The sequence below is a fragment of the Lepisma saccharinum genome, chromosome 8 (assembly GCF_977018435.1).
Source record: "Lepisma saccharinum chromosome 8, izLepSacc3.1, whole genome shotgun sequence".
NCBI classification, from domain to species: Eukaryota; Metazoa; Arthropoda; class Insecta; order Zygentoma; family Lepismatidae; genus Lepisma; species Lepisma saccharinum.
Genome location: NC_139236.1, coordinates 63,345,681 through 63,373,458, shown reverse-complemented (window position 1 = coordinate 63,373,458; position 27,778 = coordinate 63,345,681). Strand labels below are relative to the sequence as shown.

The 27,778-nt window shown below is 40.0% G+C and overlaps 2 protein-coding genes across 3 annotated transcripts in view; one reads left to right on the top strand and one right to left on the bottom strand.

The window, feature by feature from the left end:
• LOC145991062 (putative G-protein coupled receptor No9) overlaps window positions 1-27,778 on the bottom strand; it is a 648,328-nt gene that overhangs the window by 440,627 nt on the left and 179,923 nt on the right. The window lies entirely within an intron of this gene.
• On the top strand, window positions 18,779-19,363 carry LOC145991820 (histone-lysine N-methyltransferase SETMAR-like). Its single transcript, XM_083127865.1, has one exon. It carries the CDS (start codon window positions 18,779-18,781, stop codon window positions 19,361-19,363), a length of 585 nt encoding a protein of 194 aa, XP_082983991.1.

The window sequence follows — 27,778 nt, the reverse complement described above, 5'->3', positions numbered from 1 at the left end:
CAAATTCAAAAAATTTGAAGCCCTGTTGGAACACCCAGCATATATAGTCTGTGATTTTGAATCAAACCTCAAACCTCTTGCATTCTGCAGCCCAGATCCTGATGAATCTTCAATTACACCATACCAGCTACATCAACCTTCTAGTTTTTATTATGTTGTTGTACAGGATGGTGGTGTTAGTAAAAAAAATTTATACATGGGAGCAGATGCCATCAAAGAATTTGCACATAGACTAGAAAATGAGTGCCATGACATAGCATCTAATATCTTATTAAAATCAAAACCCATGTTGCCTTTAACAGAGGATCAGATTGAAGATTTCAACAATGCAGAAAAATGCCCGGTATGCGATTCTGAATTTTCAGATACAAATATCAAGGTACATCACCATTCCCATACAGATGGTAAATTCTTAATGGCCCTGTGTAATAGCTGTAATATTAAGATCCAGAGACCAAAATTTGTCCCTATATTTTGCCATGGTGCATCCAATTATGATTTTCATCATTTGATCAGGTACGAGGGGTTTGACAAGGAGAATTTAAATATTTTAGCAGAAAATGATGAGAAATATATTGCTATTAGCAAAATAATTAAAGTTAATGGTGTTCCTATTCACTTAAGATTTCTTGATTCATACAGAATTCTGTCTGCTAGCCTGGCTACACTGGCCACTCAATTATCTGATGATCAATTCAAAATTACATGTGCTTTGTTTCCAAATCAGGACCTGAAATTAATTAGGCGGAAGGGTGTATATCCATATGACTATGTTACAGATTTTTCTAAATTTGATGAGTGTGCTCTGCCACCACAACAAGAGTTTTACAGCAAAATCAGAGGATCTGGAATCACTGATGATGATTATCACCATGCCCAGTTGATGTGGAACAATTTAAAATGCAAGTCATTTGGTGATTATCACAAGGCATATTTAAAACTTGATGTGACCATCTTAGCTGATATACTTCAGGCATTTCGAAAATCTTCCATGCAAAATTATAAGCTGGATCCAATGTATTTTTACAGTGCGCCAGGCCTAGCATGGTCTGCAATGTTTTTGAACACTAAAATGCAATTGGATCTGATCCAAGATCAGGATATGTATCTGTTTATGGAGCAATGTATAAGAGGGGGCATAGTGCAATGCTCTCAGAGATATGCCAGAGCAAATAACAAATATATTCCTGATTATGATCCAGCACTGCCATCAAATTATATACTGTATGTAGATGCCAACAGCCTCTATGGTTATGCTATGATGGATAAATTGCCATATGCAGGGCTTGAGTGGGTTGAAGATTTCAATATTGAAGATCTTAAGGATTTTGATGACAGAGACTATGGCCTCTTCTTAGAGGTTGATCTGACAATTCCTGATGATTTACACAACACATTTTCTGATCTGCCCCCAATTCCTGAGGTTGAGTGCTCATCTGGCTCTAAACAGAAGAAATTGATGATGACTCTAGAGCCAAAACAGGGTTATGTCATATATTACAAAAACCTCCAGTTCCTGATGAATCATGGTGTTCAAGTGAGCAAAATTGGCAAAGTTTTGAGGTTCAGGCACTCAAGATGGTTGAAACCATATATTGATACAAATACAGAGCTTCGAACATCTGCAATGAGCCAATTTGATAAGACCTTGTTTAAATTGATGGTCAATTCAGTGTATGGCAAAACAATTGAAAATGTCAGAAAACATACCGATGTTAAAATAATTACTGACCCCAGCCGGAACAAAAAATTGATTGCAAAGCCTAATTTCAATTACAGAAGAATTTATGATGAAAATATGGCACTTTTCAACATGAAAAAAACAAAGATTAAGTTTGATAAGCCTATTTATGTAGGGGCTGTGATATTGGAATTGGCCAAATTACATATGTTAAAATTGTATTATGATGTGTTGAAGCCTTTTTATAAGGATCGTGTAAAATTGATGTACATGGACACAGATAGTTTTGTTCTTGATATTCAAACAGAAGATGTTTATAAAGATATGTCCCAGCCTGCATTGCTTGAATATTTTGATACCAGTGAACATACAAAGATTCAACCCCACAACAAAAAGGTGCCTGGCAAGTTAAAAGATGAGACACTTGGTGATGTTATTGTGGCATTTGCTGGGTTAAGGGCCAAGATGTACAGTTTTGAAACATGTAGTGCTGCTGTTGCCAAAAAGGCCAAGGGCATTGGCAGAGTGACTGTAGACAAAGAGCTTGAATTTGAAGATTACAAAAATTGCCTCAAATCATGTAGCACAATCAGAACATCAGAATCCAGAATTCAGAGTGTGGATCACTTGTTGACTACAAATATTGTAAGAAAAGTGGCTCTGGACCCACATGATGATAAGAGATGCATTTTATCATGTGGCATACATACTCTACCATGGGGTCATTGTGATTTGAAAAATGGCAATCAATGCCCAATTACAGAGCATGATTTGAAATAAATAAACATGCCTATGAACTTATTTGGGTTCAAAAAACAAGGTATTATGGACCTGCCGATACCAGCACCCTCTCCTGATATAATATCTAAACTGAGTGCTTTGTTAATTATTCATCCGAACAGCATACTTACAGATGTTGATGATGAAACAGGTAAAATATTGTACATATTTAACAATAATTTAAATCATTACCAATTACCTGTAGGTGGTCAATTGCAATTTATTACAACCCCTGACGGTAATGTCAAAATTTCAATAGGGAGAAATATTTATAGAATTAAGCACTCAAACATGATTTCTGGCACTGTATATACTGTTTCTGCTGGTGACTGCTTATATATTGAGGTCCCGGGATCCTATGACAAACTTATACCTTTTTTTATAGAATTAAGAATTAGATATTCAATAATAAATAACCACTAAAACAAAATGCCTAATGACATATTTGGCCATACAAGACATGAAGATCACAGTGATGAGATTCTGATGCTTGATGTCAGAGTCAAGAAATTAAGAAGTGATTTACAAGCTTTACAAACCACACTGAATGCCAGTCTTCAACTAGAAATTACAAATTTGCAATCACAATGCATGGACCCTCTTCTTAAAATTGATTCTGAACTCAAATTATTGCTTCAGAAATATACTGATTTGGCCACATTGGATAATTTTCAAAGTTTAGAAGAGGCTGTAGCAGCTCTTCAAGTCAAATTTAAGACCCAGGCCACCAACTCTGAGCAATTGAAACAACAATTGGAAGAGCAAATAAATAATGTCCAGGCACAGCTCCAAACAATTGTCAAAAGCATAAAATCACAAGAAGATTTTGATCTAGTGATTTCCACTCTAAAGGAACAGATTCAGTCACTCCAGATACCTAATCTGGACCCCTTGAACAATGCCATAGCCGAGGTTAAAGAAAAAATTGAGACACTTGAAAATTTTATGAACAACTTGCCATCTTCTGATGCTTTGGGTGCAATAACTCGGAGTGTTGCCAATATTAAGCTGCAACTTCAAACATATGAAGATTTTGAAAAAATTCAAAGTACCATAACCCATCTTGAGGGTACAATAGTAGCAGTGCAAAATGATTTGACAAATGTACAAGAATCTCTAGAATCCCGCTTGCCTGGTATTGTAGACACCCTTGTCACTGTCCAGCAACAGATTACAAAGCTTGAAAACCTCAACACTGAATCTGAGCTATCTCATTTTCATCACTTGATCGATGATATCCAAACAAAGCTTGAAATTTTACAACAATCAGCACCCACTCAGGCAGATATAGCCCTGCTCCAAGATGCTATGCGTGGTGTGGTTGATGCTTCTGAATTAAACGATGTGAAATTGGTCCTTGAATCTTTGCAGAATACTGTATCAAATCTGCCTACATCACAGGAACTTAAAAATATTAAGAGAGCTGTGAATCGCATATTGAAATCAGAAGATATCAAGAATATCCAGACAGAGATCAAACAACTCACTCAGACAGTGGCCACTCTACCAACCAATCAACATATTAATGAACTGCATGCCCTGTTTGAGGATATCAGAAGACAGGTCCATGATCTTACTGCTCAAAATTCAAAATTCGCAGTTGTTGAAAATTTACAGCAAATTGTAGCTAATATCAAGCAACAGCTAGGGACCATGGAATCCAATCAAGCAAATGCTTTGTCTATTTTTGCTACCCAGCTACAAGAAATTGTGCAACAATACAAGAAACTTGTTGTGGACATAAAAATCAAGCCAGGCCATGATGATGTTGTTAGGACCATCAATGAGCACCTTGAATCTGTAACAAGCAGATTGCTTACAGCAGAAAAAGAAATAACCGGCATAATCGAGAATCCAAAACATACAGTAATTCTTGAATTATACAGCATCCCTAACAAAGAATATGATTCACCATTTACACCAGGAGGCAAAATATATATGCTGTCCCCTACACAATTTTATTACCAGTTTTTTGTTGGGGGCACACTTAGACCAATCAAGATCAAATATTGGCTTCAACCACAGGCACACCACTACCCTACCTTATCAATAACAAATGCTGATAACAAAGCAAAAATCACCAGTGTAGAATTAGAGGATTTTACAGATCCCAATACATTAGAAACATCTTATGTTGAAGATGATGGCTCTCTGGAATTTCATATACAAATAGGAGACAAATTATATTTAGAAAATCCTGTAGTATCAGCTGCTGAACACCCCATAGTTGCAATATTCTTGTTTTCATATTATGTCTAGACAAATTATTGTTGATGAATTACACAGACAAGCCAGACATAATTATAAGAGACTGCCAGTAGTCACAAAAGGCATAGATGATTTATGGCAGTGCGACTTGATTGAGATGGCAAGTGGACAGCTGAAAAACTTAGACAAAATCAACAAGGGCTACAAGTATCTACTCACTGTCATAGACACATTTTCAAAATTTGCCTGGGCTGTGCCACTCAAATCCAAGACTGGAAAATGTGTTACAGAAGCCTTCAGGACAATCATCAATCAGAGTGGAAGATCACCGCGCTATTTGCAAACAGATAATGGCAAAGAATTTTATAATTCTGTGTTCCAACAATTTATTAAAAACCAGTCAATACAACATTATTCGAGTTACAGTGATCTCAAGGCCTCAATTGTAGAGAGATTCAACAAAACCCTAAAAAATCTTAAATCAAGACAGGTAGTGGGATCAAACAGTATAACACCCTGCCTAAAGAATTGTGTGGGTTGATGATGTCAGGAAACTTATAGATAGGTTGCTGGTGATAGCTGGGGAGGAAAATGCTGGCAACCACAATTTTTACAATGAAAAGGTTGGAATTATGGACATGATAAGCACCAAATTGTCTAATTTTATAGTGAATGACACTAACGGCATTGGATATCTTATAAAAATTATTAATACTCTACCACCTAAATTTTGGAATATTTCTGAGGGTCGGGGGCTGGTTAATGACATTATAAACAAGTTGCCATTTGAACTACACATACGAGGCTATCAGTATTGTGGTCCAGGCACAAAATTGGACCATAGATTAAACAGAGGTGATCCTGGTGTTAATCCCCTAGATGCTGCTTGTAGAGACCATGACATAGCATACAACACACATTCTGATCTTGACAAGAGACATGTGGCATACAAGAAATTAGAAGAGGCTGCATTTGGTAGATTTGTAAGCAAAGATGCTTCTTTAAGTGAAAGAATAGCAGCATTGGGGACCACCATAGCTATGAGCACCAAACAAAAACTGGGGTGGGGTTTGTGAATATGTATATAATAAACCTACAATGAAGGCCAAGGGTGTTATGTATCAGATACCTTATGCAGGTCTTAAATCTCTTAAAACTATTGATAGTCTTTTAACCAAAAAGCAGCGCAAGAAAAAAAATTCTTGTATTGCCAAGGGCCATGGTATGAAATTATTACTTAGTACCCCCCAATTAAAAAAATTACAGCAATCTAGAAAAAAATCACATGTGGGTGGATTTATATTTACTATCCCGGCCATCTTAGCTGCTCTCGGGGCTGTTGGGAGCTTGGCCGGGGGATCAGCTGCCATAGCAAAAACAGTAATAGATGCCAAGAAGAATAGGGCAGAATTAGATGAATTGAAGCGCCATAACCTGGCCATGGAGAAACAAGGCAAAGGTGTTAAGAGAGCCATGAATAAGTTTAAAAAAAACAAGAGCCGCTTACAAACCAAGATATTGAAGCTTTAATCAAGCCACTGGGCATCAAAAATTTTAGAGGTGTGTACATGTCTGATTCTTTACCAGAACAACCACTCAACAAAAAGTGTGGCATAGTTAATTTGGATAAGTACAAAAATCAGGGCACTCACTGGATCTGTTATCTTAAATATTTAAAAAATGAGGCATTTGTGTTTGATTCATTTGGAGGTGTTCCACCTGAAAATTTAGTAAAATATCTAAAATCAGCTAATCTTTATTACAATAATGCCCGTGTTCAAAACTTCAAAGATGTTAATTGCGGACATTTGTGTTTATCTGTTCTTAGATATATGTCTCAAATAAATAAACCATCAATTGAAAATTTTCAAAAAGCCTTGTGGTATCTGAAACATCATGGGGGTATTCCATCTCACCAGCCAAAATTCAATATTGAAACTTAGATTACATGATGACATAGTATATCCCAAAACAATAGCTCTCAGAGCATTTTATGGCATGTACTTGATCCCTAACATTACACATCACAACAATAAAATTGCAGTAGGGGATCAAAAAATTGTCATCACTCCAGGGCAATATAATCTGTCCACTCTAAATGCTCAATTACCCAGAGGTATAGTATTAACTCAAAATTCTGTCACTCACAGAGTAGAGATTGTATCTGCTACAGAAACAGTGGATCTGGGTACTATAGGAGAGCTGTTAGGATTTGAGAACAACACAAAACTTGAAGCGGCCATCAAACACACTGCTATTAATATACCTAAATTCTTAGCCATAGAGACTCTGAATATTCACTGTAATGTGGCCGAGGGTATGATCACCAAATCAAATGGCATAGGCACTCACAAACAAACTGGCATCATTGCAACATTCAAACCCAATTCTGAATTTATGGAGCCAATCATCTACAATCCATCCCCAACATTATATTTTCCTGTGTGTCATAATAGAATAGATTACATTGAGTTGATGGTCACTAATGAAAAAGAAGAATTAGTTGATTTTGCTGGAGCCACAACAACTGCTATCATAGAGATTAATATTTAAATAAAAATACATACAAGAAAAAAATGGAAAATATTGAGAGTTATGAGCTACAATCATTCCCCCCAAACAGGAGGACATTTGCAAATATAAATCAACCCAACACAGAGATTGAGGTTAATCTTGATGTAGGGGATGGCTTTATACACCCCCACAGAGCAGATCTATACATCAAATTTGATGTTGTAAAACTCGATGGTACAGATTATCCGGCAAATTCAAATATAAGATTGGTAGATAATTTTGTGCCACATCTGTTCTCTGAAATTGAGATCAGAAAACATGGTGTTGTTATAAACAGAGTTGATTATCCGGGTATTACCTCCACAGCTTTGGCCACACTAAAATTATCCAAAACCGAGGCTTCTTACTACAAAATAGGTGGATTTGAGGCTGGTGATAAAATATTATCCAAAAACCACACAGTGCTGTTCCCCATGCGCCTGTTGCCAGGATTCTTCTCAGATTATAAAGATATTATGTGGAAGGGTGGTTTAAGAATCACATTTAGAAGAGCTGCCAATGATAATAATGCTTTGATGAGGTACAGTGCATTAAATTCTACAGGGGAAGCTCTGCCTAATACCCTACCTGATGAAGGCAAATGTATTATTCAGACTATGGAGCTAAGAATGCCAGTTGTTGAATATGAAGCCAGTTATGCTCTTAAATACAAAGCAGATATTCTAAAAAATCCACAGGTTCCTTTACAATTTTATACATATCAATGTGTACAGAAGCCTGCATCTGGTACCTATTATGAGTTTGATGCTACAAATTCATTCTCCAGTATACAATATGACATGCCGGATTTTGTGGTGGTACTGTTTCAGACTGGAAGACACAATAATCAGGAAAAAAATTCAAGTAAATTTGATAACTGCAACATCAAGAACATTTATCTTTAAAATGGCAGAAATGAGGTATTTCCTAGAGAAAATTATAATTTAGACATGTCCAAGGATGATTTCCTTAAATTATATGAAGCATTTACAGCATACAAAAGGGTCACTACTGGCAATACTGACATGTATTACACACCAGATGAATTCAAAGCACAGAGACCCATGTTTGTCATCAACACTTCCAAAAGAAAACAAGTTGTGGTTAATGACAGGACAAACATTAAAATTATCTGTGAATTCCACGATACACTCCCCGATGACACCATATGTAGTGTTATTCTCATAGGTGAAAAATCATATGTTTATGATGTAAGAAATGAGAGAGTCACAGAGCAATTCTAGAGGGCCGACTCAAACACAGAAGCCTCTTGATTACAAGGCAATAATACCAACATTTTGCCGTCAGGGAGGCCCACACACTCTACCAGGTTTGAAACCTGGGGGGCCTCTTGATTATAAAACATATAAGCCATGGAACTATGTCTACAGCACTTCTGCTTTTTGCAGGAAAGCTCAAATACAGCACTTCTGCTTTTTGCAGGAAAGCTCAAACACAGAAATATGCAATGAATATTCTGTAAGTTACACACTCGGGTATATATTATCACAACAAGACAAAACTTGAATCCAATTCAGGCTTGCATGACAACATGCAAGAGGCCAATATTCTCTTTACTAAGAATTTCCCTTGGAGTTAATGACATGATGGATGGCATGCAATTTTCTCTGAAAAGGCACAGTGTAGATTATATCTCTTGCATGCCAGCAGATATAATCTCCCAGGCGTGCATAATTTATTGCTGGCCGGGACATGGAATTGATCAAAGATTAGAAAAAACATGCAAGCAATTTGCACGCCTGCTCTTGCCCTAATGTATTGATTTGTAAGTTGAAGAGCATGAGAATATAAGTATTTTTGGTTTAGTAATCAAGAGGCTTCTGGGTTTGAGTCAGCCCCCTCTAGAATCAATCTGAGGGGGGGGCTCATCATTTCTACACTAGAATTCAAGATTCCTGGGATTTTGACAGAAAAACACACTGTAAACAATAAGATCATATGGGAACTTGGCATAGTTTTAAGTGTAGGCAAATCTGTCTGTTGAGGGTTCTTCTTTTCTACACTAGAATTCAGAATTCTTGGGATTAAAAGCATATCACACTTGAAGAATTGGGGCATATGCCCCTCTTGACATTGTTTTAAGTGTAGCCAAATCGGATTGTTCAATCAAATAACCTCTTCATTTCTACGCTATAAGTGTCCTTATAATAGCATCAATCCCACTACTAACTTTGTTTACTAAAATTGCAAACAAAAATTCAGAGTTCCTAAGATTGGTTTATTGAATTAGGCTATATCTCCAACCAAGTGAAATTCGTATACTGATAGATTTTCCGTGTGATTTTTTACAAATATCAAAGTAAAAAATCCCCTGGTGATGCGAATTTCCTTTGATATTTAGGCACTTCTTTTGTACAGAAAATGTCTTCAATGTTGTCAACGTCAGTTGCAACACATGAGTGTGTGTGTGTGCGTGAGAGCAAGGGATATATCTTTTCTTAAGGAAGAAATCGATAACAAAAAAGTTTGGATGGGTCTTTAGACGCATCTATCTAAATGGTTATATAAATTTGGGGAAGATATTACGTTCGTTCTTGCCAAGTATGCAGGAAAGTATCTTTCTCGCGAATTACTTCTCCAACGAGTATTACAAATCGGTCAGGATTAGTCACTTCTCTGTGAAGTTTGCAACTATGTCAACACAATGCGAAAGCTCTCGCGTTGTGGCACGACGCGAGCTGGCACGGCTGGTTGTCTTATGGTTGCCACTGGGCTACCACATCCTCGCTCGTTAACTGCGGAGACTTTTTCATGCTTCCGCGCATGCCTCTGCGCTTAGGCCAGACTATGCTGGCCCAGAGCAAGTGAGAGAACAGCTGTTCGGCCGTAAGCTCGAACGCTTACGACATTCGAATATCCTCGTTCGTAAATGTATTAATTTAACTATATTTTGGCAAAGCAAGTGCTATTTCTTTGTCTGAGGGTAGAGCCATGGAACGGCGGTTCTCCCCTTAGAGCCGCCGCTGGTCAGTTGTATCGCTCATCTGTGATACATTTCTAAAACGTTTCTCAGACTTTTTAATCATCCTGTATATTCTATGAGGGGAGGAAACCCTACTTTTCTTATAAGAACGCGTACGACCAAAGAAAGGTCCGATGCACTTAACGATTTGCGAAACATTTTCTCGCGTCGACACACTGAGAATTCTTGAGCGCGTGAAGCAGAACAGCAGGCCGTGCGTTTATCGCAGCTCGTAAACAAACATATTTTTAGCCAGCAGAAACTGAAGGAATGGTCTTCGATAGCCACTGCATCGCAGCCGAGAGATCTGGTCCAGGTACTGCGTGAAAAATTGCAGCTGGATGGACTTTCGCGTGGTTTTTCGAACGTGGCTCGGCCAGGCTTCAGCTGCTTTACCCAAGTTACCCAAGTGCCTACCATACCGCCCTCAAGTGGCGGATGTGAGAACTAAGATCAACTGTAGAGGACCGCCGTTAGGGGTGTTCGAAGGTGGACCACAGCAAAGGACTTCGCGCATATTATATATATATGCATACACGAACACACACACTAACTCTCTAGCCTTCTTAAACCCGAAGGTTTATGGCTGCAGCAACACAAGCCTTCCATCTGTCCATATCCTGGGCAAGATCAATCCAATCTTTTCCATCCTTACCGATTTCCTTTAGGTCCATCTCAACGTTATCCCTCCATCTTTGGCCTTCCTACAGGTCTCTTACCATCAGGTTCCCAAACAAGAATCCTGTAAACTCTTCCTTCCTCTTCCATTCGTGCAACATGGCCTGTCCACCTGTCTTCTTGATTTAATTATTCAAATAATATCTGGACAGAAATACAAAATTATGCAGTTCTAAATTATGTATCCTTCTCCACTCACCTGTTTCTTCATCCCTGTTACTTTAGGTACGTAACATGGAGAAACAAATGTACGCGATAGGTTATTTTCGCAAACGGACCACATTTCCAGGTGTTCAAAATGGCCATGAAACTTACACCGGGTATTCACTTCGTCTACGTTGATATTTCTAAAACATTAAGGCGAAGAGGGACAATTACGCAGTAGGCTTGCATTTATTCCAATATCGTCGGAATGAGCAATGCTACTAAAAAGATCTCCGCCAGAAATGAAGAGTATGAATTTCTCCCCATGTGGAAAGTGGAAGCGGTTTCCTAAGTTGATTATTAAGCCTTATACGATTTTTGAAAAATATGATGAATTAGTATTTACCGAATCCCATGTATTCCTTATGGGACATCAACTTCAACTTCAAGTTACGGCTCATGAAATGAGAGTTTCGACTTATCCTACTATGACATAGTTCAACGTGTCCTTTTTCCGTCCATGTACTTTTTTACGTCATCGCATGTTTGATATTCCCGAGAGAACGAATAAAATAATGGTCCCATAAGCCTAGTGCATTTCTCCTTGCCTCCTACGGCCATCCTGGCAGTGTTGCCAAACCTGATGTGCATAATAGAGCTAAATTTCACCATTAATATAGCTAAAGAGGATTTTCAAGGAGCTAGATTAACGAAGGCTGCATATTTGGCGGCATCACCCATCTCAATAATCCAATGATGTTAATATAAAATCGAAAATAAAGGGTTCCCGGATAACAAAATTGTCATCTTCATCTTAGCCACAGCGCTATATATAAAAATTCATGGGGAGGAAAGAAGAGGTGGGTGACGCAGCCTATAGCTATACGAATATCACATCACGTGCAAAATGTACACTCATGGCAAAAGTTGGTATTTATGGGCCCGAGCCAGTGGTGGCATCATAGTGGGGCAGAGGGCGGGTTCCACAGTTCACAGTCAAACGAGTGCACGAAAGAGCCAGATCTGGCTCCAAAAGAGCGAAGTTGGCAACTGTGATCAGCAGCTGCCCCAGCGAGAAAGACCTAGGGGAAATTGTCCCTCCTCGCCTTAAACAAGAAATACTGTTTTGCAATGTGCTCAGTATTTTAAAAGTTTTTTTCATTTATTAAGAATTTCTGTCGTTCTTTTCTATCATTTATTACATTTAAAGAGAAGTATAAAGTACAAAAATGAATCAATTATGAAGTATAAAATATTATAATGCGAGGGGGAGAACGTCAATTCAACATGACAACAGCGCCCTCATTGGGTACGCGTGGCCTTGAGGCTCGTAATTTCGTGTCCCCGAGTATAACACTTTTCTACCATTAATGTCACAGAGACGCTTTGTCTTATAGGTCTTTGAGTTCAATCGAGTGATATTCAACACGTCTTTTCTTTATTCCCACCACTTTTGATATCATTAATGGTCCATTCCGTGTGCTCTTTTCGTTCAATATCTTCGGCTTCTCGCCATAATTCTGTTTAACTTGATTTACGTCCTCCATATTTTTGGTTCGCTTTGGTTTTTCTACGACCATCATATTGTGGTTACATCCAGACCTTGAATATATCTGCACCGACTGCGATGCATCGTTCATCAGCAGAAGCAAGAGAATATATAATGAACCGTTCAATAATTAAACGAGGAATTGAACGTTTCGGTTGGTGCTTTTGAAATGGCGTGTATGACTTAATTTAGTCGTTCCTGGTAGTTATCAGTAACAGCGGTTTGGGCTTTCGCGTGTAACTTTGTAAAAAGGTCAACAGCACACAGCGACAAAAAAGGAAATGATATATACGGTCACACAGCTGTCGGCTCCGATTGTGTCAGCACCCACGCAATAAAAAGACTAGGATTGGTGAACATCATGCAATGAGATATGGTCACACGCATGAACACGCGCGCGTGCATGCGTGTGTGTGTCGTTATCATCCTACACCATCATTCAGTCCATTAAATTTCCTTAACTGGACTTATAAGATGAACCGGACAATGGCCTATTTCACGAGACTGTGATCGCAGGGCCCGTATTTTGATGACCTGAAAATCTTTGAGAAATGACCTTTAAAATGAAAACAAAAATCCTGTAAAATGACTTAAAATCTTTAAAAAATGACCCAAAAATTCGTACAAAACTCAATATGCTTATTGAAAATAGTATATATATATATTCCAAAACAAACAATTTAACAATTGCTTCTTCACCTTTGTGTGTTGTACGGACTGTGAATAAGAAACTCGACAATGTTGCATTTGGCGATTTTCAGACAGGCTTTGTTGCGCTGGTAGTTAAACACAGAGTAAGTACCGCAAGATAACATTCAGACAAAACAGAAATTGTTGAACTTCTTGTTTCAACATGCAATGACACAATTTTTTTTTAAAAAAAATGACCTAAAAATGACGCAAAATTTTAAAAAGTGACCTAAAAATGGCGCAAAATTTTAAAAAATGACCGACAAATAAAAAAAATAGTAAAAAATGACCAAAAAATGACCCAAAAATATTACATTTCTTCAACCTGAGGAGGGTGTTCAGGATTTCTGTACTAGTTAGCAATGTCTACGTTGCACCAGTTAAAAGATGATATGTTATCAACATCCGGGCCCTGGACCAATACTGGGAAGGTTTCTCTTGTGGTCAACAGCGAACTGTGAATGTCAGAACGATGAAATTTGTGGGAGCGAAACCTGATTTGTAACGATCGCTCCTGTACTTGTCCCTGCGTACTAACAACCCGTACTTGTATTATATAGCTCAGGAACGTTAACAGCTAGATAGATGTATAATGAATTTGATGAAGACTCTACAGTAAAATTTTACAAAATTTAGGTTGGGTGCAGTAGCAGTCCATGCAGACATGACGTAGATTATAATCATGTTCCTTCAAGTTCTATAGAAGCACCTGGAAGTGGAAGTACAGTTAAGGAACCATGGAATTGCTAGTTTGTAGTCTGCTCGAATATTTACAAAATTATAAAATACCTTATTAGAAGAATTAAGTCGAATCACCTAAGAAAAGAACTTATCTTCATTAACTCCAGTATTTACCTTAAAAAGTTAGCCAGCTCGGTGGAGCATGTTAAGGCTCGGCTGGACTGCCGACACCAGGGCAGTTGTTTTACATTTTCCCTCTCCTTTCGAAAACCGCTAGGATATTCCAAAATTTGAAAATTACATATGCTTAGAAATCCTTCTGCACTCAGAGAACCGAATGCATCATATCGATTGATGCGCCAGAATGCATCGATTGATGCACTGAAGTGTGTTTTATGGTTTCTTCAAAGAATCAGATTCATATTTTGATGCATTTGGGTGCATTTTTGTATGTCGTGAAAGAAACACCAAAGTGCATCATTTGATTCAAGTGAGGATTTAATTCAGTCCAGATGCACCTCAATGCATCAGTTGATGCGTTTTGATGCACCTTGATGCATTTTGATGCATCAGAATGCATCTTTTTGATGATGTACTTAAACGTTTCGTCTGAGCTACATAGGCGTTTGGTCTGAGCTACAGAGTTTAAGTGCATCATCCAAAAATATGCATTCTGGTGCATCAAAGAACATCAATTGATGGATTGAAGTGCATCTCGACTGAAATAAATCCTCACTTGAATCAAATGATGCACTTTGGTGTTTCTTTCACGACATACAAAAATGCACCCAAATGCATCAAATGTGAATCTGATTCTTTGAAGAAACCATAAAACACACTTTAGTGCATCAATTGATGCATTCTGGTGCATCAATCGATATGATGCTTTTAATTTTCTGTGTGTGGAACATTAATGTGAATCTTCGTTCTGTTTCTTTTCGCTGTTGCCTAGATACTCTTCATAGTTCTGTGGCTACGTAAGTCTATTCAACTATTGATAATATCTAGAACACCGTGAAAGCAATTTACGCAATGATTCACGTGAATGCTCGAGATCATCGTTCCTTAACCTATGGGGCGCGACCCATTGCTAGGTCCCAAGGGGCGTTTGATGAGTCACGAAGTCAGGCTCGAAAATATATTCACTGTGTCTTACAAACCTATTACATTCAAATTACTAATATATATTGTTTTAACAATTTAAATTCAACCTGTGTTGTACGTAGTCTAAACTCTACATTTCTGTTTTTCGCGCCCGATCATTGCTTTTTATCGGAATCTCTCTGGTGTTTAACTTAATGGGAATCAGATTTCTTAAAGTACTCGATCTTAGCAAAAATATGATTATTAGGGATAGGATTTTGATGCAAATGCATCTTTTTTGGTAAGGTAGAAACATTGCATAAGTAGATAGGAACGTGTGTTACACACGTAAGTTAATAAATTGGGACTACTTTGGTAGGACATTTTTTTTTTCATTTTTTGACCATTTTTGGTCACCTTTTAAACTTTTTAGATCACTTAAGTCAATTTCAGGCCTTTTAAAAGTCATATTATGCATTTCTCTACATTTTGGTGAAAGAAATGGCATTTTACATACAAATGTAACCCTTTACAGGGGAGAGGTTCCAGACTCTCGTCTCATTGCCTTCAGCACAGTTCTGAATGACAGTGTTTGAAGAAACAAGGACATTTTGTGCAGTATTGTTGATACGAGATGTTGTGTATAACAATTCAGCTCAAACAATGTGATTTCCCCCTCTATCAGTAAATATATTGTCGCCAGACGGATTATTGTTAAAAAACAAGGAGTACAAAGTTTTGTGCTCTGTATTGGACATTTAGTCAGGGAAGCGATTTGCACTCCATGGAATTGAAAGTGACTTAACAGCAAGTGTCTCAAGTGATATTCATTTCAAGTACACTCCTCTTGTGTCGTTGGAAGTCGAGAAATTTTTTTCCATGTACGTACAAGGCTCTCTTGTCCAACAATCGACAATCATTCACTTTTGAAAATTTGCATATGGTTTTCGTTGTATACTGCAACTCAGTACTACTTAAAGTGTAAAAGATGACAAAATGTGAATTTTTTTACTTGTACTACCATACACAATGATCATGTGATAGATACTGTAACGTTAATTTGTATTTCTCTTGGTAGTTTATAAATTTGTTTTACAAATCTTTCAGAATTTATAGGTCATTTTTATAAGTTTATAGGGCATTTTCTTGCATGTATTAGGTCAGAAATTCATTTTTCAAAGGTCATTTCTTGTCAATTTTAAGGTCATGAAAATCCTAGTCCTAATGATTATACTTGTAAACTGGGTGTACACCCCTACAAGTAATGCTGCCGGCGCCCACGCTTATGGGTCCCATGAAGTGTAATATCCTTCCAGGTGGGTCCTGGACTGACAAAAGACTGAGAACTACTGCTGTAGATGAAATTCTAAGCAGATGTGATTTTTCAAATTTTGGAATATCATAGTGGTTTTCGAGAGAAGACAGCTGCCCTGGTGTCCCATGCAATGTGTGAGTTTAGGTGAGGGTAAACAGAAATCACAAGCACCTTAGAGAGAGTCGACGAAACAGTGTAAGTGCTACGTTTAGCAATTGAATACCCTAGTGCAAGAACCAGACAGCTCCACTTTTTGGTCAAAATTGTTTTTTTGCTGTAATCTATCATGAAAAAAATGCTCTATCTGCTGGTGCAAGAATCAGACAGCTCCACATATTTGTTGCGTAGTAGGAATGGAAAAGGGGTTGTCTGGCGTGTCTCTGCTGGCGCATCATCAAAGACAGCTCCTGGAGCAGTCTGGTTCTTGCACCGGCCACTCGGCGGCGTGCAGCAGTTGCTATCGAGACCGCACACTTCAATATGTATGTTACTGTTGCTTCTAGCTATTGCACGTGAATATTCATTTCATTCTTTTATTCAGTTTTTCGTGTCTCCTGAAAACTTTTATAATTTGGAGCTGTCTGGTTCTTGAACCGGGGTCTTCAATTCTGAAAAAATGTCCTTGTGCGATTTTAAAGATTAAAAGGAACTTCGTTCACCTCTCTTACGAAATTTCCTGCCCTCTGATTTGTTTCCCAGCCTTCATAAACACCAATGAGCGTTCATATTCGTTTTGAAAGATGGTTTGGCGCTCAGGAACTCGCTAAGTGGACGGCTCCTTTGGAGGTGATGGATGGGGGAAACTGTTTCCGAATGCTTCTGGAAGCTAGAGGCAGTTTTTGCAAAGCGTAAAAGAAAAAGGTAGGAAGTTGGAAGGGAAATAAAACTCCACGGCCTTGACACGTGCAGCGGTAAGCATTGGATGTTCCCTCCTCCAACCCTTCTTCGCCGGGAAATCAAAGAAAGGCTGGAGGGCGTCTGAGCGAGAGAACATCCCTTCTTTGGGCGAGCGTCTTCCTTCCCTGGTAACAGAAGGGGAAAAAATCGAAGCCCGCTCCCGATGCCCAGTGGAGCGAATATTTGACCTTTTCGGGAGAGAAACTCACTTGGCAGGGGTAGCCTGGTTTTTCTGGCGTTCCTTGCCAGTCCCCCCCCCCCTGATGGCTCGATAACAACTGTTAATGATGATCTCTTACCTCCGCCGTACATTATTCACTAATGCCTAAGGTTGCGCAGCCTGAGTGAAACCAAAGCGGCGCGCCTAATTGGTTATGCAACGCGTGCTTCGTGCATGTAGCGTTGTATTGCAGATTTTCAGGATAAGCAACTTGCCTCTTCAGGCAAAGGTACTCCTCTTTTTTCTTGTTATCGAGTAATGTGAAGCAAAGTGCGTCGTGTGAAAACCAGAGGGACGTAACTTCAATTTATGAAATTTACAAGGGAGGGGAAATAATGTATTCTTAGGAATCTGTCCGACTCTTAAGAAATAATTACATTTGGGATATGTACTCTACTTCACAGCTAGATTAGATACGTCATTCTGACTCCAAATAGAGGAGGTACGTTAAGGAAAAAGATGGGTAGGTAGGTGTGTTAGTTTTCTGTACGATAAATTTCAAATCTTTTCTTTCATCTGGGCACTGACTGAATAACATAGCCAGATGTCGGGCATACCTGGCCTCTGGCACCACCACCAATGTTGCCAGCATACCTCGTAATCTTGAAAACACATTATGAACATGCTATAATTAAGCCCATAAATCGTCTGTAACGCATGCAATGCGTAAAGATTTATCGTCCCTTTACACATTCGATAAATACCCACACAGACCGTCGATACACAACGAAAATTTTTGCAAGCAACTCCTCAGCTGTCTTTTATTCAACTTTGTCTATACTTCGTATAAATACTTTCTTACACTTCAGTAACTTTCTCCCCATACTGAACGTTCATGTAGAGCATGATTTTCATGTTTAGTGTTTAAAAAATATCCACATAGACAAAGTCAATACCTTAAGTTTCATGTGCCTATCGCTTTTGGTACAAAAGCAACGTACGTTCAAATTCTCGGTTTCGTGACTTTTTGGACAGTCTGTATACAGAAAATCTTTTGATAAACGTGGAGAGGAAACTCGGAACACAAATTTCACCTTTCAGTCCGATATGGCGAAGCTTGTAAGTGAAATACACCACCACCCTTCTCATTAATACTAAGCCACCATTCACAGTTTACTTTAATGTTGTTAATACAAGGTAACCAAAAAAGTTCTTGCCGTTTTTAACATCACATGGGAAGAATTGATCACTTATAGGAAAATATGTGTGCCACGTCCCGGAAAAGTGGTCAGTGTGGGAGTGGGGACATTGGTCTTGCCCAATACAGACACATTGCGCACTCATAGCAGCCATAGCTTTAGCAGGGGCGAAGAGAAATGGAAGTGTTGAAGCAGCTCGTTTGGGGTTGTCTGCTTTATGACTTTAAGGTGGGCTTGTCCGGAGCAGAATCGAGTCGCCGAATATGTCAAGCCTTTGGGGATAATGCTGTGAATGAACGCACCAATAGGAATTGGTTCCAGAAGTTCAGGTTGGGAGATCTGTCACTTTGTGACGAACCCAGCAGTGGCCGACCACAGGTCCTGGATGATGAGGCCCTGAAGGCAGCCAAACAGGAGGACAGCAGCCTAAGGTGTGGTGAGCTTGCCAACCACTTCCAGGTTTTCGATAAAACAGCCAGACTGCACCTGCATCACACAGGAAAGACGTTCAAGTTGAGCAAGAGGGTACCTTATACACCGTCAGAAGGCAAGAAGCAACAACGAGTGACAGCCTGTTTCTCGTTACTTTCTTGGCACAGCAACACACCCATATTCGGTCGAGTGCTCACCAGTTACGAAAAGTGGGTCCTATATGACATTCCCAAGTTTGCCCGACATTGGTTGTCAACACGGGACTTTGTGCCTCACGCCACAAGACCACCTTCACACCCATGCAAGATCATGCTCTGTATGGTGGACTAGTCGCAAAGGGGTGCACTATGAGCTGCTACCAACGGGCCAAACCAGCACTGGGGACCTCTACTCGCAGCAGTTGCAACGTGCGCAACAGGCACTGAAGCATAAGGAGCCAGCATGGGTTAATCGCAAGTGTGTACTGCTTCTTCACGACAATGCCAAGCCGCATGTGATGCGCGGGTGGCCAAGGATACCATACAGTTACTTGGCTGGGAGATACTGTGCCATCCACGGTACTTTCCAGACCTTGAGCCAACAGATTATCACCTCTTCTATTCCCTGGACAACCACCTTTGTGGGAAATCCTTCGCAAATGAGGCAGACTTGCGGCAAGCACTCACGGATTTCTTTCCGTCCGAGACCCCGAGATTTATCGCCAGGGCACTGCACAGCTGGAGGCATGTTGACAAAGGGTGCTGGATGCCGATGGGGATTACTTTGAGGACTAACAGTATGTGACATTCTTTGCATACCTTTTTGTTTCTGATGATCAAAAACGGCAAGAACTTTTTTGGTTATCTTGTATTTCTACAATAAGAATGTGGATATTGAAAAAGACCGCTGATGAATAACTCCAAATACCGAGTCTAGTAGGCTACTGCAGGATGTAATAAGTGCCTTTCCCAGGATTCGAACCTAGGACCTCTCGTTTCGTCGCACTCTACGCTAACGATATCACCACGGCGTTTGTCTGATGATATAGTGTCCGTTAATAGAACGCACTGGCAGAACAAACAACCGTCCAAATTAATGCTATCCTAGTTGCAGGGAGTTCTACACATGGCCAATTTGCAAGTCCCCGGCTCTCAATCAATTAAATTCCTCAAATTCCAGATCCGCCAGCCTTCCTCGGGCTGCGGAACAAAAACGACTCGCTTCCAAGGTCCGCAATCTTTCATGTTATCGTTCTTCATTAATGCAAACACATATCGACCAGCAATTTACGGCGTCTCGAAATACCGAAGAGGCAATTACCATAAATCCACGTCCCGTCGCTACGCACGGCAAGATATGAATTTCACCCGGTTCCCGGAAGACGGAGCTAACTTCCACCGGGACTTCTGGAATAAACTCTCCTTATCGCGCTTCGGGATAACTTTGGGGTTGAGAGCTGCTTACGCGATAGCTTCTTATCACGTGTAGTCCTTTGTTACTTATTATTTTATACCCCCCCCCCCAACTCTTCATTGTCAATTTCCCGTTTATACCTGTTCAGGATTGAAGGGTTTGGTACAAAAAACCAGCCTTTTGCACGGTGCATCATCGGGTAAGGCCAGTGAGGGTTCAAAGAAATCTGTCTCTGACGTCACATTTATGCACAGCGTACTACGACGCCAAGGGTCTCGGGTTCGAATCCAGGCTTGGGCATTGACGTTCTTTGTGGGTGTCCCTTTAACAATATAATCACTCATCTTCATCGTCGCGATTAGGCATAAAGTGGAAGGAAAGCGACGCTATATAACAAAAATCAAATCATTCTTTTCCATTCCAAGCTCAACAAGAAAAGCTGGTGAGAGGGGTCATCCTTCTGCAGAACAATGCGCCCGTCCATAGGGCACGTCAAACAATTGATAGACTGGAGCAGCAGCGATTCCAGGTATAGGAGCATCCCCAATATTTCCCAGACTTGGCACCAACGGACTATTATCACTTTCCGAATTAAAAATGGTTCTGAAGGGTACGCGTTATGATGAAGCAGAGGCTTGGTTTGCAGAACAATCTTCGAACTTCTATTCACAAGGTCTGCAAGCATTGCAGCAGCGATGTGAAAAGTGCATTGCGTTAGGAGGAGAACATGTTGAATAAAACCACCAAGCACTTTTGGACATACGCATGTCCTATAGGGGAGGCTGCAAAATTATCGACCTACCCTCGTATATAGCTCAAATTGTCCCGGAAGAAATCAGAACTACTGAAAACTTATCGATTGTCGAGTTTCAATTGTTTATCTCGTCGCGTCTCAACTCCATCCCCAGAATTATCTAAGGCTGTGTCCGAAAAGTCGAAAAAACAGGCTTGAAGTATATGATCTTGCAGGAAGTGACGTCACTTACTGCAGTTCGAAAGCGCCAATTAAACAAGGAATAGAGCCAGCAGAATGCAGTAAGCGACAATGCACACTCGTTGTTCACTTGTATGCAATCATGGAAGTCGAAAGTCAGACAGGTGTGGTTGTAGTTCTTCCATTGTGTGTAAATGCAAGCATAAGAACTTTTTAAAATGCTATGTGATTTCTATGGTGAAAAAAAAGTGTCTAAAACGTTGGAAAAAAACAATGTGATCTCGAAGTACTCTTCAGGTACGGTCTTAGACCTTTCGGACGGCGATGCATTCGAAATATAAGGGACAGTCAAGTGAAAACGGGTCAGCCACCAAAAGGTTCCATTGAAAATGTATTTTCTCAAAGTAATCCCCATACATATTTATCTCATTGGGAGACAAGGCAGTCAATTCCTGTAGAAGCATATCGGCCTCTGACGAACCCACGACTTTACCCAGTCGCATACATGTTCGTCCGAGTGAAACCGATGTTGACAATGCCTCTCTTCAGGTCTGCAAAAGTGTGAAAATCGCATGGGGGGAAGATCTGGGATGTAGGGAGGACCCAGCCAAATTCCTGAAGCGTAGCTCTAACCAGACTGGAAGTGTGGGGACGGGCGTTATCATGGAGCAGTGACACGCATCCGTCTTGGAATCTCTGAACGTGGCATAGTGTTCACCGTACAAAACAGGTATGAGAAGATGGATTTCTAGTCCTCCAGTAGTCAAAACACGAACCACACCTCTCTGTTTTCCATTCTGATGTTGGACGAATATAAGTATCGCTAATCCCACGTGCTATGCGATAAACGAACAACGAGTGCGTACGTGCGAGTTATCAATGTGCTTCCCTCCTTCCCCACAGATGGCAGTAGATTCGTAACCAATAGTATTACCAACTTTTGCTGGCCTTGAGTTCTACGCATGGTGACCCCTTCTTATTTGACTGGTCCTTATATTACCACTACCAGAAGAGTGTGTGTCCAGTCTTTAATACCCAGAGATGACACCGGTGTAAGTCCACTTTCAATTAACGTGTATGCAACGTTGAAGCGGACAGCAAGCGAGCCTACCTTAATCAAGTCCCTCCCGACAAGATATTGCCTTAACTGGCTTAAATAAGGCAGCCATAGATTCCCACCGGCCACCAAGAAAGCAGGAACCGTTGAGCCGACTTAATATTCCTTAGAGTAGACCTGAAATATGACGCTACATCTTCGGAACAGATAACAAAAAGAAAAGAAGTTATTCTTAAAGAACCGTAACACCTGACTTACATAAAAAGAACTGCGTTCCCGGCGAGTTATCTTTTTAATAACTTTGAAAGCAGTCGAAAGACGGAGGGAGAGGGGGGGAATGTAGTGTTCGCTTCTAATTCTGCCGGGGAAAGCTGCACAATCAATTTCTCCCCCTTGCTCCGTTTCTTTCTTCCCCCTATCTGCCCTGCTAATAGAAGGAACGCCCGTGGAATCTGGCGGTGATTAAAACTCTTTGGAGTTTTCTCTCCGTTCCTTCGGGGTTGGTCTTCGAACGGATGGGCCGAAAGAAGCAATAATTTGCCAACTTTTTCCCTTCGAGGAAAACAACAAAAGAAATATATAGCTATATATATAAGTGAGGAGAAATAATATAATAGGAATCTCAGCTTTTATCCACCATATTTTTCTATTTTTTTTTGCAAAAAAAGAGGTGGATTGTCTTAAGGGGAAACATGGTGCTTGAAATAGATTTAAATGGAGAGATAGTTCTGAAGAATGTATACAGCGTTATTGTAAACGGCTATTTTTCCACTGCAGAGGTCGGTTGGAGCAATAATTTGATTTATATTATTTAGCGACGCTTTTCTGTCACTTTCGGCTAATCGCGACGATGAGATTGAGTGATAATATGATGGGAGAGACAGGCTTGGGTTCGAACTCGGGATCTCTATTGTCGTGGTACTCTGTGCTATCACTCCGCCCAGGAGGTGTGCAGGTTGGACCAATTAGGGTGGCTACTCTAAGGCTATGATAAAATTCAAGTATAATTCCCTGTTTTCAAGGCGAATTTTCCAAAAGTTCAAAGTAACAAGCATATGTTTATTTCTATTTCAACTTACGTATTACCGCTTCTCACCAGTCACACACGCATACCTACACACAAATAATGAACAATATTACGGGTCGGTGTGATTCCAATGTATCCAAAAATTCTAATTCAATTAAATTGAACGGTATATATAGTATATTTAAAATACTTAATTTAAAGTTCGAAGTTTACATTTTCCACTTCACATACTCAGACGCGAAATACATCTACAAACTTAAGTCGCAAATGTTACGGTTTATATTCTAATCTACGAAAAATTGTTAATTCTATAAGAATTTCAGACTAAAATTTACCTTCAATATATCTTGTCTTCCGTCTCTCAGATATTGTTCTGCAAAGAACAGCAAATAAGTAATCGGATTGAGAGAATTATGTTTTATTTTTAACGCAACTTTATTTTCCTTCCCTGATAAATATAAGGTAACAGTTAGAGAGCTGCATAGTCTGCCTTTTACCTACCCACTGCCCGCTTGCTCGCGAGGACAGGTATACCTGCTCGCCTGCCCACGGCAACGAGTCGACTTGCGTCTTTACCCGGGTTCTTGGTCTTCAAGGCGCTCTGCGCTTACAAGGTAACTTGGCATTTAACAAGACCCGGGCGCCTGCAAAACCTGCTGGAAGGAAACAGCCCTCCGGCAGCGTGTCGCTCCAGGTGTTTCATCACCACGTAGACGGCTGCAGCCAGTGTTGCCTACTTACGTAGCTCCTAAATCCTCCGAAGTCCTAGGAGGAGCTCTCTGCTTTAAGGAGAATTTACAGTATATACTTAGTGATTTCAGTTCATTGTAAGCAGTTTTTATCTTATTGCCAGGAAATGCACGCAATATTACAGCTTCATTTATCTAAATGAATGATCGAGTAAACAAAAATCTCCTCACTGAAAACTAATTGTTTTTCATTGCATGGTGCCTTAACCAGGCACGCAGTGGCGCAACCCGAGGGGGGGGGGCAGAGGGGCATTGCTCACAACCTTAGACGGAAATTTAGTCTAGCCGAATGGCCAGGGTGTGGGTCAAACATTAAAGTACAAGAAAAAACAGGCTAGCAGAATTTAAGAGTAGCAGGGCTAAAGGGTACTCAAGATGGAATTAAATTTCATATTTTTCTTGCATTTTCCTTCCAGACGGCAAAGGGCACCTGCAGAGGGGGAATTGAGGGGTAATTGCAACCCATTGATTTCAAATTTTATGAAAGTAGAAATATATATTATAAAATATTATACAGTCTCATCAAGTTCAATGCCGTAGCAAAGGGGTAGCGGGAGTCGGCCCTGAGCGCCGAACGATCTAAGTGAGAAAAGTTTTAAAACAGAGAATGCTATAGCGGCCCGTGATATTATTTGCTATTAATGTTGGTTTGTTACGAGTTGGATGAATTGATTATGTAATACGTCGCTCCATGTGAAAAGAAAATATTGTAGATGGAAATTTTACATGCCATATGTATGTACATTCGGAATGCATTTATCATGCACTTTCTTTCTTTCAAAAACAGTTTGTGTGCTTGTTTTCCATTATTAACTAATGTGAAATTGACGTGTTGAAAAAAAATATTTCCAATCCTCTGTTTCAACACAAATGCGTGAGAACCGACTTCTACCCCCTTTTTGCGTGATTTATGAGGATAATAATGCCTTTCATGCTACTTTATTACTATTATTGTGATTGTTGTTGTTGGCACGTTTATCCAGTACTTGCCCCCCCACCCCAAACGAGGGTAACGGCAATGCCCCTGGCTGGCTACGGCCCTGGTGTTCGCAGTAGAACAGTGTGTTGTTCGACTCGCGACCTCAGCGTCGAACGTGACATGTTCCAGTCCTGCCCTATATCACTATATATACGTATATTGGTTGTTTACGACATATACTTATGGATCCTGTGCCACGGAAAACCTATTTCAATGTGTGTGTGGGGGGGGGGGTAGCAACAGTCGTAAATCTCATTTCATTGGTGATGTGACTTACGAAGCTTTGAGTTCCCTTTTTTAAGTAGTGAAAATCTAGTGCAGTTGGCAACACTGCAGAACGGTGTGGGGATGGTGCAGTTTCTACTCGAAGCAACTACGTCATGCAGAGGGAGGGGTCTGCAGTTGATGGAAAGAACGAACTGAGACCTACTAGGTATCGTAAGACTGCGGGTATCTACAATGCCTGCCAGGAACGATCTGGGCTGCGACGCCAAGGGTCCCGGGTTCGAATCCCGGTCGGGCTTGGTTGTTTGTGAATGTCCATTCATCAATTTCATCATTTCATCACTCATCCCCATCTTCGCAAATTAGCCAAGAGGCACAAAACGCGAAGTAAAATAAACTAAATCAAAATCAAAAAGGAACGATCTGGGCAGGTGGGCATACAAGCTGCTCAAGCGAGGGAGTTGCGCAGGTTGCATGGTATTTTAGGAGCGATGTCTAGCGAACGGGTCTGCTCCAGGTCTTGTGCAGGCCTCTGGTAACAGTTCGTTATATCGGAGACACATTTAAATCGGATATTTTGTGTTTCGCATGGTTCGTACTTACCAATTGTGTATTGCGGAACATAGTTGAAGGTGCCATTATGCTTTTTACACGAAAATAAACACAATTTTTCACATACAGTGATTTTTTTTTACTCCTTTCTTTGCTTCCGGAACACACAATATGGCGGGCACATCTTGACTCACGTTGTGGGTATGCAGTGTTTCAACCTTCTTCACCGAAAATTACCTACTATCGTGTTCGTCACCGGTAGAAACTATACATTATGCACGGGTAGCTGACGATAGGCCGGGTAGCTGACGAATAGCACCACGAACCATTTCCATAATGTTAGGTTTGGTTGGGTTAGGCAAGCATAGTGAAAAGAAAGGAGTTTGAAACACTGACAGTGGGTTACGTCATCGAACGTGCGGAGCATGCATTTCAAGTACGGGATGCATGTCAATTGTGCGTCGGTGGGATATTTCTATTGAAAAATATATGATTTGCCAGTCAAATAGATTCCACAATGAAAGAAAATTCCTCCACGAACGTTGGAAAGCTTGGAGAAACTCATTTCCGTAAGTAGTTTCTTCTGTAAAAATGAAGAAATGTGTCTCCAATATAACGAACTGTTACCAAATATAAAAGCTAAACAGTGACAAACTTGCCTCAGGGCATTTAAAAATATGTATAAATTCAATGGTATTTGGATTAATAAAAGTTGCATGCCCAGGTCGGGAGCGATCCCGGGACCCATCATAGCGCGATGTGCTAACCACTCCGTCACGGAGGCCGGCTAATGTAATTTGAAAGCCGTGGGTTGGTAAGGGGGTTGATACGATTCAATTAAAAGATTTAACCTAAGTTTTCAAACTTTCCACCTATTATTTTCAACATATAAATACGTTCAAATGACCAATAATATATAAATAATTTTATAGTAAATACAAGTGGGGCGATTAGGTGGGGCAAGGGGGCAGTTGCCCCTCCCTCCACTTTTAGTAACTTTTTCCTTATGAGCTCTAATGCTAAGCCTAGTCTACCAAGTAAACCGTCCCTTCACACCCTAGTTTTGGCACATATCGCCGCCACTGGTAAATACATTTACGAAACTATATATATATATATATATATATATATATATATATATATATATATATATATATATATATATATATATATAGCAACTAACTTTAATTACGCCACATCAGTCAGTATAAATGCATATGCACGAAATCGCATACGAATACTATCCTGCTATAGAATAATTTAACATAGCAACAATCCACTGATTAAACAGCTCTTGTGCAGAAAGGCTTACTAGTGTACTTCCGTCCAGTTCTCGTATCAGTCTGCGGCTATAAATAGCAGAGTCATAAATTTTACGAGGAGTGAGTAAGGACTTTGTCGTCCCGCTTTGTGGTACGTTTGAGGTCGTACATTTTTACTGTACAGTAGAACCTCAATTGTACGTTACTCCACACCAGTAGACGCAGGATGAACATTTTGAGCGGCTGGGAGGGAAGTATATATTGATAAATTGGGTTAGACATTATATAGTTTCACGTACCTGCTGTTCAGAATTAAAGTTCACCTTCTTAAAACCCTCTGGAGCCTGTTCGAAGCATCGGATTAAGGTGAAACAGGGTATAGAGCTACGGAGACCACAGCGAAGCGAATAATGGCGGAAAAAATGGTTCACGTTTTCACCACCAGGTGGAAATGTGGCGCGTAGAATTATAATTTCCCTAGTCAGAACCTTCTGAAACCTGTTAGAAGCATCCAATTTAGGTGAAACTGGGTATAGAGCTATGGAGACCACGGCGAAGCGAATACTGA

Coding starts and splice junctions, on each gene's coding strand:
- LOC145991820 (XM_083127865.1), top strand. CDS start 18,779: ATGGAAGTGTTGAAGCAGCTCGTTTGGGGTTGTCTGCTTTATGACTTT.